Genomic DNA, 15476 nt, shown 5'->3' on the forward strand with positions numbered 1-15476 from the left:
AAGAGCAGCAGCTGCGATGTAAGATATCTGAAAATGGAAACTGCTCCCAGGGGTGACAGAGCTTATTCTCTCCACATTAATTATTTATTTTCCCTTTAATAGGCCGCGGACGACAGCATCGATGGGGCAAAGATCACGCTGTTTGAGGACTGCTGACGTTCTTGTGGCTCCCTGTGCTAATGAATGTGTCTAAACCAGGACGCGTTGGCTTTGGTCTGGTCCCTGGTACATCGTGTCCCTGTGGACGGTATAGGTCTGTCCATCATACAGGTAATTTACAATCAACAAAGATTCTACATTAAACTAAATTTAAATAACAGTTGGAGTTACGGTTGTCTATGCACAAAAACATTGAGGCAACCAGTTCTTAGAGATCTGCACTCTTCAAGATATAAAAAAAATATTCAGTCTCATCGATGAAGATATTTGACCAAATCAAGACCAGAGATTTGCATTTATATTATAATGTCTCTTGGGAGGGACACTTTGTTTTGACGTGGACGACTGCGTGTGCTGTTTTGTACAACCTTCTCCGAATGCCTCGACAACAAGTCCGCAGGGGCTGAGAAGGCAATCACAGGTGAGAAATCACTGGCAGCATTGACGGCTGGAGTCCTGAGACATCAAGTGTTTGGATGGGTCATAAAGTGATTCGTCCCAGCCTCAGAGGAAGACAGCAGGGGTCAGAAGACTAATAGTTGAACGTGGTGGTGGTGGTGGTGGTAGTCTTACTTGCGCAAGTGAAAAGAAAAAAACAGCATCAAAAAAGTATTTGAGTAAATGCCACATAAGCCTTGCGGTCCTTGGTGGAATGTTATGTGTCTGATTTACCTGTTCCTTGCAGGGCTGAGAGCATCACTGTTCTCATTAGAAACTGCTTCTGTGCTGTCTCATAGCAACCCAAAAATAGAAATGTCCCTATTAGGCTGTATAGCTGTGATGGCTGCTACAAGTTTTGGTCTCTTTAATTGTGCAATACATATATATATATTCCCTTTATGTACCCTTTATATGGTGGATAGGAAGACTGTTCTAACAACTGGCACTGGTGTTCCCCACTGCAGACAGATTAAATCTTATTTATAGCTCTGGTTTACTATCTGAGCCATGGATTCAGACATTTATAGAAGGATAAAAAGAATATTCAGTGAGCTGTTATTCCTCATTTCTCTCATGTGAAGGCCCAACAGTGTCAGCTGCTTTCATTTACAAATCATCGTCCTTTTGAAATGATTCAAATAATAATGCACACACGCAGAACATTGGCATGTGTTTGGGAGGTATAGCGCTAGTTTTGTTTGTGTGCTGCAGTTATGACAAGCAGGACAGAGGTTTTCATCATCGACTTATTTTTGGTCGACGACTCTGACGTCAAGAGAATACACGTTTCATTCAAGAAGCAAGAAAGTAAGTTATTTATAACCCGCAGCACCTCCAGGTTGTGATACTTGAGTGCGCAGTGAAAGGAATACTCCCCATTGGACTGATGTAGTGAGCCTTCATAACAAAAGCCACACCGCTCAAGAGAGGTATACGGCGCCCTGTAAACTAAACGAGGACGCGTCGATGGGAACAGCTGAAAAATAGCGATATTGCGAAGAACTGCAACAAACTTTCTCTTTGAATCATTTATTCCCTCCCTCCCACCGATTTCTTCCCTCTTACATGAGAAACCACTGGGTACTTTGAGCATGGGAAACCTCTCATCTGACCAGGTAAGACAATTACCAGACATTAAGTTGCTCTGCAAAATTATTAAATTACGAAATGATTGAAAACGAAATCTAATTAATTCAACTTTATGTCATGCGTCGCTGCTTTCTTCGTCTTTGATGAGGCTGGTAGAAATAGGAATCACCGATTACATTACACTTAACATGAGATGTATGTATAATGTATACAATTTGAATTTACATTTGCACAATAAACACAATTTAAAATGCCGGATTTACCGGAGAAACAGACGACGAACCAAATCATTTGTAATGGAGCGCGTTTCTGTCGCCAAGTTATCCAAGATGAGAACCACGGACAGCGACTCCTCCGCCTCACAGGGGGCTGATATTCCATGTCGCCTGTCTGAGCAATTCATTTTTTAGATATTTTAAATAAATCTCGTTGACGTACAGTCTCTTGCATATCTTTTTTGAAAAAGATGAACAAGCCTCGTGTCTGTGCGCACTCATAGGACGATGGATGCTTGTGTTCGTCGTTTTTCCTCGCTTTCATAAATATGACGGAAAAAGACAAACGCGAGCTCCTGTCTTGGCAGAGATAATGAGATCAACTTTGATTTTGATATCCAAATCTCACGATCATCCATCGTTTGAGAATCTAACAGGTGCTGTTACCATGCTGTCTCGTGCATGAGGATTTCGGGGCATGGCCATGATTAGTTTCCACTGTGGAACAAAAAAATACATGTTTAACACATTACCGTCATTTCTATATGAAGCATATATAGTTCCTACATCACAATTCTGGAACAGTAAGTTATGTCTATAACCTTTTCGTTGTAACAGACTGCCACCTGCTGGTGGTGATTTAGCAAACCAGAGAAACAAACAACATGAGTGTGAACCACTTCTATGCTTTCTTCAAAGGGCAGTGAGCTGTAAATTCAACACTGAGACGATCTGTGACTGGCTGGGAGATGGCAGATATACTGGCGCTGCGGACAGACGGAAATTCACTACTGAAGGCGGTCTGGCTCAAACGCTTGAGACTCACCAGGCTCCTGTTGGAAGGAGGCGCATACATCAACGAGAGCAATGAACGTGGAGAGACACCACTCATGGTGGCCTGCATGTCCACACACACTGACCAGCAGAGTGTGAGCAAGTCAAAGCTGGTGAAATATTTGCTGGACAACCAGGCAGACCCCAACATGCAGGACAAAGCTGGAAGGACGGCTCTAATGCAAGCCTGCATCTACAAGGCTGGACACGAGGTGGTGGATCACCTGCTGAGCAATGGAGCTGACCCCACTCTGGAGGACAGGAGCGGGGCCTCAACCCTGGTCTACGCCATCAACGCCGACGATAAGGAGACACTAAAACTGCTCTTGGATGCGTGCAAAGCTAAAGGCAAGGAGGTCATCATAATCACCACAGACAAGTCGCCATGTGGCACTAAAACGACCAGACAGTACCTAAATGTTCCCCCATCACCAGAGATGGATGAGAAGTCCTCCCCAGCATACTGCACCTCTCCGTCTGATATCAACATCACTGCATCGCCCACACCTGAGCAAGAGCAACAAAACACAGTTTTCAGTTTCCAGACCAAGATGAAAACCTCCAGTTCAGCTGCAAAGCTCGCCAACGGGCCCACGTCTCCAACGCGCCGGCCTGCAAACCCCAAACGCGCACGTTTGCCTCAGCTGAAGAGGCTGCAGTCAGAGCCTTGGGGGCTGATTGCTCCCTCAGTCCTGGCTGCAGCCGCCAATGAGGAGAGCAAAAAAGCCAGCTCTGATGAGGATGTCGTCGCAGGGGTTAACGGACTCTCTCTGAATAAGAGGTCAGCTTTATCTCGACAGAGCAGTGTGGATGGAAAGGACAGCTTTTTCCCGCTGGTGGGTGAACAACCCTGCAAGATGACAACCTCGATATCAGTTCCTCCAACGTCCAAAGTCTCATATGAGAGATCTCTGGGCCAGCACCAGCCGCTGGCACGGCGCAGCACTGTGCCCACGGAGCAGGAGAGCAGCAGTTGCAGCAGTGGACTTGCCAGTCTGAGAGACACAGTGCATAAGAGACATCTGGGGAACGATCACTATGACTCAGACTCACAGCTCTACTCAGGCTCTGCCATCTTAGACTCTCCCAAGGTCCCAGTGGAGCGAAGGAAACTAAACACTTCTCCTCTAGCGATGCTAACTAGCTCCAGAGAATCTCTCGACAGCAACGCCAGCACGTCCTCTCCAAGCACAGCACACAGACGTGCACCAGGCCTCCTGGAGAGGAGAGGCTCGGGCACGCTGCTGCTGGACCACATCTCCCACACCAGGCCCGGCCACCTGCCCGCTCTCAACATCAACCCGAACCCTCCCATCCCTGACATCGGGGCTAGTAGCAAGCCCTCCTCGCCTCTGGCCACGGGTATTAGATCTATAGCTCCAGTAGCACCAAACACACCAAAGAGAGGTGGCCTCAAGTCCAAGAAAATACTTGTGAGAAGGCACTCTATGCAAGTGGAGCAGATGAAGCAGCTTTCTGATTTTGAAGAGACAGCTCATTAGTCAGTGATGGTGTTTATGCAGCACATATTGCGAGAGTAGAACTGTTAGCAACATAAATTGTCAGGAAGTACATCCATAGGTTCCGCTGTGTAGACTCACAGCCATCTAGATGTTTAATAATGTATAATTTATAAAAAATAATATATATATATATATATTGAAACTGAGCAATATAGATAGACTTCTTCCCTGTGTTACACCCAACCTTAAGGTTTATCATATTTTGACTTCACAACATCTGCTGTATATGTATTACAGTTTTGAATGTAAATGCCAAGACATGGTACTATTCCTCTGAACTAGCTCTAGTACATGGTAATGTAATGCGTAGGGAACATACAGGGTCCATTTGTAGCCAGCAGGCCACTTGGGTGCACATTGTGCAAATGTAATTAGAACCATTCATGGATTTTTTTTTATTTTAAAAGAAAATGTGATGCACTTGTCTGAGATGTAGCTTTGAGTAAGATGAGATTTTACTGTTTGTAGCAAATTTGTACAAAGTGCCTTCAAGATAAAGAAACCTAAAAAAAAAATTTAAAAAAAAGTGGACAGATACATTTTATGTATTAGGAGCATTTTTAATTCATGATGATGTAACCAAAATGTGTTTTATTTCAATATTGTTGGTGTCACATGAAAGAAAATGAATATACGTGATGTGAATGAATGAAAAACATGCCTTAACAAACAGGTAAAATGATGGGCTATGTAAAACAGCACTTTATTGCCCAAGAGGAAAAAAAAAAAAATGAAAATGTTGCGCTCAACAGTGTTTCAAAAAACCTTCAAAGCACACGTAATTCTTATATGATGAAATCAAGTAACAAGAATGACATTGGAGCCCTTAGTCAACACAGGCAGTGGTGAAACGTGTCAATTTAAAATGTCATTTCACGCTAATGGCAATCAAAACTAAAGATCTTACTGCTTCCATGTAACTTACCTGTGAAGCATTGCTGCTGTTTAAGAAAAAAGAAAACATAATCAAATCCATAGTATTTTTGCAATTAGTTTGTTGTATATTCTGAATAAATGTCTATCACTTGTGACATTCTGTCTGTTTACTCATTTGTTACATTAAGTAGGCGCTCAGCTGCTTAGCAGCCACACAGACGCTCATTAGAAAGAGCACCAGTTCTTCCTCAGGCAGTCCGTTGATACGATGAAGATGATGACGATCATCATCGATGTCACTGTGATTATATCAGACCAACCATAGAGGCACTCAGATCCCACAGCTTCTTGGCAGCTTCATCATCCAGACCCTGAGGGGCTGCGGTTTTAGGGGCGCAGTCGCTGCAATCAGGGCAGAATTGAGTCTTAAACATGTGGCTGGAAGCGTTACTACAGCGCTGCTTTATTCACAAGATACAATTCTCAATCAGGATACAATGACGAATAAGGATGGAAATCACAGGGTCACTAACAATACAGGACGGGGATCTGGGACAGAATACTGCATAGGTACTATAGTAGCAATTCATATGATTCTATGATAAGCAACATAATGACATATTCCCATAACTATTTAGAGGGATATTTACCAGCTATATTGTTTTTCCACAAAACAGGAATTGATCAATATTTTGTATTTACTGGCCTCAAGTGGCCATCGGTTTGTGGTACTGTAATTTAATTCCCTGTTATCTTAATTTGAGAACAAGCACCACAAAAGCACAATATCCACTGACTTGACAAGGACTACTCGTGTTTGTGCATTTTACTCTGTGTCTGCTGGATCAATCGACAATTGTTTGCTAAAACATTGTCAGGTAAACTCAGCATATCTTTGCTCTGGGGCTCCTGAGCAGCTTTAACCGGCCACGAGTGTAATAGAACATAAAGCGATATTGGTGCCAGGCGATCGCCCCCGAATCTCGATATATTGATATAAGTTGTATTGATAGTGGCTGTCTCAGCTCTAATTATGAAGCTACCAGCTATTGATTTACAATGACCGACCTGTAGTAGAGTCCACTTTCATTCTGCAGGCTTTCCTCCACAGCGCAGTAGATGGTGGTCTGAGCCCCTTCTGTTGGAGACTTGATGAGGAACATGAGCGGTGTGTACACAACTCTCTTCCAAAGGGGCATTGTGGGCCAGAAGTGTCGGCCGAGCTCCGTCCGGATTATACCAGGGTGGAGGCTGTATGTAGTTACCCCGGTACCTGCAAGATGACAAGACATAGGACATAATGTATCCACCTTATGGATAGTTTATTAAAAACTGTGTAATGTCTGGTGGGCGATATAAAATGTGTCCTTACCTTGCAGCTTCTTAGCCAGCTCTCTTGTAAAGAGGACATTAGCTAGTTTACTTTGTGCATAGCTCTTCCTGGGGCGGTAATCTTTTTCCTGATGTATGTCATCAAAATAGATTTGACCTGTTGAGTGAAAGCAGCATTCACAGATGTGGTATTTAATATTAAATGACACTGAAAATGCTGGCATTCCTGATAGAGAATACAAATCGACATCTCTTCAAGTAAAATAGAAACAGGGGAAAAAACTGAACCTCTCTGATGAGCTAAACTGGAGACTGTGACGATGCGGCTGGAAGCCGACTTCTTCAGGAGATCCAACAGACAGTTTGTTAAAAGGAAGTGGCCCAGGTGGTTCACACCAAACTGCATTTCAAAGCCATCTTCAGTTTGCCATTTTGGGCAGCTCATAACACCTAGAAGTAATATTTAAAAAGTCTCAAAGCTGTTGGATATATCACAGCATCAGTGGTCAGGTGTGATTTATACATCTGCCTGCATTATTGATGAGAACATCCAGCCTCCCTTCACTTGCTAGGACGTCTTTGGCTAGCTGTCGCACTGACTGTAGAGATGCCAAGTCCAACTTTTTCACAATAACGTTGTCATTTCCGCTCCTCTTCTTCACCTCTTCCGCAGCTTTATTGGCTCGGTCCATGTCTCTACAGGCCAGAATGACTCTCGCGCCTAAAACACAGCAGCACATCCTTCACATTTAAAATTGAATTAGATATTTCCAAAATATGAAGCCGGGATAAGTCACTAACCCCTCTTAGCCAGGTCAACAGCCGTTTCTTTGCCAATCCCAGTGTTGCCTCCGGTGATCAAGACGGTCTTTCCCTCCAGCGAGGCTTTGCTACGACACACTCCACCTGCCATCCATTTCTGCACACCAAACAGTCCCGCTGCTGTCAAAGTGTACACACAGTTAAAATACCTCTGCACCTTTAAAGAGAAGAACTGTTCACCGAACCGCAACTTTAAATGTCATACCATATATCTTCAACTGTCAACGCTTTTAAATACAAACTAAAACTATTTTGTTGATCAATTAATCGTTTTTTAGTAATTCTTCAAGCAAAAACGACAAATATGTGCTTGAAGACAATGACTGAAGCTGGTTCCAGCCTCTCATACAAAATAACTTTGTTTGTTTTTCCTTCTTTCTTTTTGTTACTGTAAGTGGGGTTCCTGAAAACAAGCAGTTTTAAGATGTTTGAATTCAAGCCCTAAGAAATTTCTTTAGAAATGCATAGATTAAAAGATGAATCCAGTCGGTCAACTTCTAAAACTCTTTAGAAAGTCTGTCTTGTGTGCTCCAAGAACTTTGTTTTGTCTCATTGTATAATTCCAGTTGTTCGTATTGTCTTCAGGAACCCATTCTTAAAGAGGACACCAATGGAAATATTAGCTTTACTGTGTTTTTATCCCTGACAATTTAATTGTATCTGTCTATCCATCCATCCTTTTATTAATAACATATATTATATCCCGTGACCATATCGAAAACCATCGAGGCAACAATCAAATCAATAATTTGTTTAACTATAATGAAAGCTCTCATTGTTTGTTTATATTATGGTCTAGTAACTGTGTACTGATGTTGCAGCTGTGCTCTAATGCAGCAATTACACAGCTTAAAGTAGAATGTCAAATGAGTCACTTTTCAATGAAGACACGTTTGAGAATATGAACTTGTAGCAAAATGAATGGACGTGCAATTGTCATTTTCCAAGCATGCAATCTCATTCATTCTAATAACAACAAGTACCGCAGTGTTTGCATGAGCCACGTGCATTGACTGAAACATCACAGACCGTACAGTTTATTATCATCAGCGTGCAGTTCAGTGAGTGAGAGCACACAGACGAGACCAGAGCTGGCTGTTGTTACCTGTGACTGTGACCAAAGCAATGGTTTTAGGACACTGGGCAATAAACGCTCTCATCGCTGTGAAGGTCTGCATCGTCAATCCTTCCACTGTTTCTACAACTTACAATGTTCCCACTGTAAGATAGATTGCAGTTGTATTTCTGTTTAACTACGGTCTCTTTCGTATGAGCTACAAAATTACCCCAAACCAACTAGAAGAGATGACCACCACAGCTCACGTGTATATCAGCTACAACTCAAGCTTCCTCCAGGAAGTCCCGCCTCCTGTCGTCCTATAGACGAATCCTATTGGTTCCTCTTGTTAATTATCTTCTAAATAATATTTTCACGAACATTTTAAAACTTCTGATGCTATATTGGACTCTTGGTAATAATAATAATTATTAATAATAATAATAATAAAAATAATAGTTTAAAAATGGAGATAAATGTAAAAAGGGAAGCAAAATAAAAAACAATTACAAATTGGAATATGAAATTAAAATGAAATAAAATAAGGTGAAATAGAAATATAACAGTGACAACAGCAATTATAATTACATTAACCACTGCAGTTGTTATCATCTTAACTATCATAATTTTCCTAGATGAGCTGTTTAAAAAAGAATGACTTCCAAATAAAAGCGAGGCTGAAATGGTGTGTTTTATCATGTTTAAAGCATCACTCGGTGTTGCTTCCCTCGTGATCCCACGTTTTGGATCAAGAACTACAGACCTGTACATATCATTGTAACTCATGTCACCAAGGTAGTCAGGGGAAACACCTGTAAAGACATCTTAAAATGTCTCCTCAAACTAACTGGAAGCCTGTGATGCTGTTTGACCGGCTTTGATGATGATGGCGGAGCTCCAGGTTTTATGTTTCATGTCACAATACACATATTGTGTTGCACATTGCCAGCTTGTGTACATCTGTTTTATTAACGAATATCATTTTTTGAGGAAATTATGTTTAATTAAGTCTGTGTTTGCCTTTGCTTCAAGACCCCATGGGGACAAATAAGTCAAAATTGTAGATGCTCCTCAGATCCTTTAACATTAAATGTTGCTGGTAAATGAACAAATCCATAATCTGAAATACACACAAACCTTCCAGCAGAGGTCAGTGCATGCTCACCAACACAGACTCAAGGCCTTCTAAAGGAGTCCAGTAGATGGAGCACATACATCATATACGGCGAAAGACTATGTTTTATTTTTTATATCCAGTTACCAATCAAATCTAAGAAGACTGGGGAAGTACTTTATATAGCATCAAATTATATCCTAAACTCCTACGAGCAAATTAAGATGTCTCTCTGCTGCTGTACGAGCAGACAAAAGAGAAAGCAGCAAGCTGACAGTAATAAAAGCATTACACCCTCAGATCTGAATTAAACTCTGATCAAAGCTGCAGCTGAGCAGCTAACTCTTCAAATAAATAATTGAGTCCCTTGCTTATTGATGAGGGTAAAGTTGTAATGTGGCAGCTCAATAAGTCCTCGCTCTTTTCTTAACTTTAAAGCACAATGGGCCAGTCCACCATTATGAGACGAGGACTTAATAGAGCTTTGTCCTTCGTGTTTACAGGGTGACATCTGAGCGTGCGCGTGAAGGTGGGCAGCATGCGCACACTGTTTACATAAAGGGTCAAAAATTGAAGTTGAAAATCAAAATATAATGTAATTGCACTGTCTGACCGCAACAATCACGATAATAATGAGTTACAGTCTCTACAAGACATTTTTGGTTTATAGACATTTTTATTTGACATTGCATATCTGACTTTTGTCAATGCAGGCCCCTCTATTCTCAAATGAAAGAGTACTTCAGAGGTGACCTGTAGGATGTCTCACCACCAAGCCCGTCATGTGACCGCACTGCACACTTCTCTCCCAGTAACCTTCCCCTACTAAAATTAGAGGGCCCTCTGCCGAGACTTTGTGGAATGTGACTATCCTGTACCCATCCTGCAGACGGGGGATCTCAACACATCTCTTGTCGGTTTTTAATGTTTGCTTGAGTTTACTCTTGCTCCACCAGGAAGTACATGGGTTTTATTTTTTTTTACTAATAAAACAAATCCTGTGAGCTTATGCTTTTTATGTTTTTTGCAAAAAAACGGTAGTTTCTGATCCGAATGCACTGCATATTTGTAGTTTCTCTGCTAAATGGATCAACATTTTCATCAAAGCTCAATAAACAATACACATATATCAACTTATATTGTTGCACATTGTTCATTTCTCTATTGTCTGGATTTTTAACAAAGTAAAAATCGACTTCATATTTATTATCCACTTTTGGAAATGTAGCCGAATAGATTTGATCAGTTTAGTTGTGAAGTTTATTACTTATTTATTTTTGCAGCTTAATAAACTCACAGCATACTCATTATTTAGACTTGCTATATTGAGGATGTGCACATTTTACACACAGTCACAGTCTTCTAAATTGTTTATTGACACGTATAACGGTGGCATTATGATTACTATTATTATTATGTTGACTTATGCTGTTTTTTTCTTTGCTGTGCATTTCAATGAGTTCTCATCTAATATTACAGAATGTGTTTCTAACAAATATGATGCATTACTGTTGTGCAAAATGGCATCAAGAGGAATGAAGTTATCTAAAATAAAACACTAAGTGGGGTTTGTGTCCTGAAAGGATTATTTCTTCAACTATAGGGATATTTTCTAGTTATTAGTTTGCTTTTAACCTTCACAATAAGTTATATGTCTGCATAATAATGGATCATATTAACCTTCAGTAGGTTATCTGTGTAGGAGGCATAGGCAATCAGATAAATGTACATGTTGTGGTCAGTCTAGCTGATGCATTATAATAGTCCTGCAAACACACAATTGAGTGCAACAGACACTCAACAAGTTCAAAGTTTGTTTTATTGTCAATTCCACAATAAAGCAAACTTTGAACTTTTGTCACATGGGACATGTGTTGGCAAGCTCTATAGGGGGATTTCTTCACTGATTTTACATATCAAGTTCACGGAGTACAGGCTACTCAGCCTGTGAATATAGAACAATGTCTCCTATGGCTATGGGGAGTTTATTAAGTCTAATAGAAATGTCATCACCTGAGACTAGAAGGACATTTCATCTACTGCTGCTTCAATTTTTATCTTTAATATTTTATCTTGTGAGTCCTGCTACTTTATGGAGGTGGACTTCTAGTCACTAGAGTGCCTTTTCAATGTGCACAATATTCATTGCACACCCAAGTGTTTGTGAACAGTAAAATGTCTTCAAACATATTGGGAGAATCAATGTGTCACATCTCTACAGCCATTACAGAGTGGGGGGTATTGGGCTTGTGAGGGGAGAAATGAAGAAGCTGTAGGCCTACATTTTATGTATTGAGCAGTGATGGCAGGTGGTGGCCTTCCCTTCAGGTCGTGAGACACTCAGGGTTTAACCTGCTCTGGACTGTTGTCACTCTAGAGACGGAGGACAAGCTGCAAGAGTTCAACAGCTATTTATTCTCGGTCCCTCCTCTGTCTGTGCGACTCTGACGTAGTAACCAGCGTGTCCCGCCGGCGAGGTGAAGAAGGGCGGCGCTGCCTCTGCTGCGCACTATATTGCAGAGAGACTCAAAGCGTTTTGCCCTCTCTTCTCCTCTGAGTTTCGTCGAGTGTGAACCTAAAAAGTGAATCAAGCCAGGGGAAACATGGCTGGATATTTGAAAGTCCTCAGCTCTCTTTCGAGGTCTGCCACTGCCTTCTCCAGAAACCCCGCGGTGCTTTTGCCGGCTTCAAATTGCCAGACCTTGCAACAAAGAAACTGTGAGTGGAGAGAGATAGCCCGGGTGATCCTCAGCATCTTTGTGTTAACGGTAGCTTTGTGTTAAGATGGTGCTTTTTAATGTAGCCGAGGTTGGCTGTTATAACGTTTGCGACTAAATCAGCCAGCCGTGATATTAGAAGCTGGGTGGCGCGCGAGCTACGAAGCTAACGATAGCCCACTGCTGGTAGCGTTAACGGTACTAATGGGGTTCACAGCCAACGGTGCTCTAAACGCTCTCCGGTGTCTTAATAATAGTGTAATGCCCGTGTTGACTGCCGGTTGTTTACACAATCCGGGGGTCGTAGACGTCGAGAGAGATGAGGTCCGAGAGAGAGAAGCCGGGGAGGAGGATAGCTGTCTTTGTCTTCCACATCAAAAGTTTAAGGGACGGTTGAATGGCCGTGTTCGTGCTGTCACTTCAATGAATGAAACAGTTAAATAAATACTACCATCACGAACAAAACGAATGTGACAGGGCAAGAAAAGCATAACTGTTACACCCCGCTCTTCCTAAAAAGACTCAATACATCAGGGGGAAAATTGCGGTGCGAAAACTGGCAGTGAATGAATAAAAGGAATCTTCCGCTATTTTAGCTGTGCGGACATTTTATTCCTCCTCGCTGGGGGGCTAAAACACTCTCGTTGTCACTCATAATGAAGTCAAATATGTTGTCCAAACTCAGAGCGATGAGCTGCTCTTCAGCCATCATGACATTCGTGCGACACTGAGTTGGAAAACTTTTTGCAAGGTCAGCCACCGCATACGAGGCTCCGCTGTAGAGAGCAATGGCTGCCGCTGTTTTCCATCTGGGTTGTATTTATTTCACCACACCTGATCCTTGCATTAGGACTGTAAAACCCACTGCGGCGTGTTACTTTCATGTTAATGTTGACACATTTGACTTTGTATTTATATCCTTAACAGGAGAGCAACCAAAATCACTTCTTTTTTTTTAAGTCTGATTTGGAGCCAGGTTTATCACGTGGGCTCTGCAGACATCCTAAATTCTCATAGAGCGAGGATTTGCATCCAAATAAGCTATTGTGATGCATAGATGCATGTCTCCATTCAAGCTAAACTATCAGCCCCGCTCAGTGTTGACAGAGGCGGGTCAGGTGAAGGGTAGTTTAGAGTGTGAATGAATCAAGTCATATGAGCTTTGCGGTTTGGTGGTGATTGATAGTCGCCCAGTTTACACAACCAGGATAAAACAAACAGTGTACTACCTCGACACTTTAAGCCTTAACTCATATAGCTACCTGTCATGGGGTAACATGTGTTAACATGCGCGTGTGGCATCTTTTTAAAATATTTTATTAGGTGTTTGATATAGAAATCATGTATAAATCAGTGAGCCAGAAGCATGATTTTATCGCATTGGCTTTGCCAACAGCTGTATACTGTTATTACGAGCCCTTTACATTTCCCCAGTGCTCATAAAATTGGACAACATGCTGTTTCTGGATTTTACCAAGAGACGGCGTAAACTTTGAAACCTTGCATTTGCGCTTCTACTTTTTCTGTCAGTCCGGTTTAAGAGTTAATTAACCGACCTTCTCACAAAAGTCTTGCCTGCAGTTTGGTTTTACCATCCGAATGCCTTTTCTCGGTGCAAGATTAAACTGAATGGGTTCAAGGCTCGCCTCCTTCTGTTGAAGGTCAACCACAGAAGCCACGTAGACGAAGGTTATTGGTGTCAATCGGTCAAGTAAACAGTCTTCAGCTGCTTGCCCTTAATGTATATTGCATAATGTTGAGCATATGATGTCATTTTCCAAACTCGCAGTTCTCAACTTGTATGTAAACACTGTGCTACAGGGTATTTAAAACGTAATACTCAAAGTTGGCACTGAATGCTAGGCCACATTCTTGTTTACTTATGCTTTCATAAGATATGTTCTGCTTTATAATCAATTTGTACACTGTTTTAGGCAAATTCTTTGACAGTTGGATAAGTCAAAACAGCAAACAATACTGGCGCTTTGGAGAAGTATGAAAATTGTGAATATCATACTCATATCATACTGAAGCTACCGGTGGAGAGAGAGAGAGAGAATGCATGTGGGAATGATGTGGCAGGTGGGCTCACATTACTTTCATTCAGCCCACCCTTCAGCGTCCAGCTTGTGATGCATACAGAAGGTACATAACCCACTCAGCTCCCCTCCCCCCCGCACTGTAATAGTAGAGCCCTGCTATAGCAGATCTAGGGTGGACGAGTCTGAAATGATGCCAGTAACAGTAGCTGCACCCATGATGCACTGCGGCAGAGACTGTACTGACAAAGTCTATTATTAAATTACCAAAATCCAGTTCACCTTCTCTGCTCCTGCGGTGTTTGATTTTTCCTGATGATTACACATAACTTAATATTTCCACTGCCAACCTTTCTTTATGAACGGTGCATTATTTACACTATTGCTCAATCACTTTGTTGGTTAATCACTTGGCTTATAAAATGGTGAGAAATGTGCATCAACATTTTCTAAAGCCCAGAGTTACAATATATTGCAACAAATTCCTTGTTTGTCCAGCCAACACTACAAAAACCCAAAAATATTCAGTTCACCAAACTGGCACAAAAACAAACCAGTAACACTGAACTACTGCTTTTATTTCTTTCTGCCTGCTTCATGCTTTTGAGTAACGTAGCTAACATAGAGGTTATAAACTCCTTTCAATGAGGTTATTTTCGGCGCCATGTATCATGTGTTATGTTTGGAGCATGGGATCGGAGCAGAGGCTGTTTTGACAGGTGTTGCCCTGGCTTCATAATCCCAACTAGGTCAAATGTCTCCACAAACCCAAGTGGATGTTTGCTGTTTTATTACATTTAACACAAGGAAATATTGGTTGTGTAACTAGTCCAGCAGGCTCCTTGTGTTTACTTGCATTATTCTGGGAAGGCTTTGGGTCACAGTGGGGGAGCATTAACTTGGCTGGGAAATCTGAAAGTCACTTGATCCTCTGCAGCTCCTCCTGGACTCTTCTATTCACTCTCCCACACTGAGTCTGATGAGAGGGGATAAGATTAGAGGTACTAATCTACGTTAAGCTGACTAACTGGGAGGCAGAGGAGTGAAGCGACCCCTCTCTCAAGTCATTGTTGGCGTGAAAATGAAAACACTTTGGGATATTGAAGATTTTAAAAACACCAACTTTCATTCAGGTTCCAAAGTGTTTGTTTCCTTTACTGTTAGAGAAGCTGCGTACTGTATATTAGAGAGTTAAATTAGTATTTTTTTGATACAAATTAGAGGTAACTTGTTTAGTTTTTGGTGACTAGTAGCGTTT

At 41.7% G+C, this 15476-nt stretch overlaps 3 protein-coding genes across 3 annotated transcripts in view; 2 read left to right on the top strand and 1 right to left on the bottom strand.

Annotated features, from left to right (window-relative positions):
• Positions 1–2653: 2653 nt before the first annotated feature.
• Positions 2654–4240, top strand: ankrd34c (ankyrin repeat domain 34C; the record flags this gene model as incomplete). Its single annotated transcript, XM_079279225.1, has 1 exon — positions 2654–4240. One exon carries the CDS (start codon positions 2654–2656, stop codon positions 4238–4240), a length of 1587 nt encoding a protein of 528 aa, XP_079135351.1.
• A 931-nt stretch (positions 4241–5171) lies between these two features.
• LOC306775247 (retinol dehydrogenase 11-like) lies at positions 5172–8494 on the bottom strand. The gene is made up of 7 exons (XM_079265561.1): positions 8397–8494; positions 7271–7411; positions 6993–7190; positions 6758–6919; positions 6510–6626; positions 6206–6410; positions 5172–5539 (listed from the first exon to the last, which is right to left on the bottom strand). The coding sequence occupies exons 1-7, from the start codon at positions 8467–8469 to the stop codon at positions 5443–5445; spliced, it is 993 nt and encodes a 330-aa protein (XP_079121687.1). The 5' UTR covers positions 8470–8494; the 3' UTR covers positions 5172–5442.
• A 3450-nt stretch (positions 8495–11944) lies between these two features.
• Positions 11945–15476, top strand: part of idh2 (isocitrate dehydrogenase (NADP(+)) 2) — a 10552-nt gene continuing 7020 nt past the window's right edge. The window contains exon 1 of the mRNA XM_079280425.1: positions 11945–12180. Coding sequence (XP_079136551.1) covers positions 12066–12180 — 115 coding nt within the window. The 5' untranslated portion in view covers positions 11945–12065. The remainder of the gene's footprint in view (positions 12181–15476) is intronic.

This window comes from Melanostigma gelatinosum (genome assembly GCF_949748355.1).
Source record: "Melanostigma gelatinosum genome assembly, chromosome: 1".
NCBI lineage: Eukaryota > Metazoa > Chordata > Actinopteri > Perciformes > Zoarcidae > Melanostigma > Melanostigma gelatinosum.

Bases quoted from the DNA above. Each gene is read 5' to 3' on its own strand.
- LOC306775247 (XM_079265561.1), bottom strand. From the start codon at position 8,469: ATGCAGACCTTCACAGCGATGAGAGCGTTTATTGCCCAGTGTCCTAAA. The intron at 7,412-8,396 runs GTAACAACAGCC...ACACTTTGACAG, and splicing joins TGCTTTGGTCACAGTCACAG to CAGCGGGACTGTTTGGTGTG. The intron at 6,411-6,509 runs GTAAGGACACAT...GTCATCTTGCAG, and splicing joins GCTGGCTAAGAAGCTGCAAG to GTACCGGGGTAACTACATAC.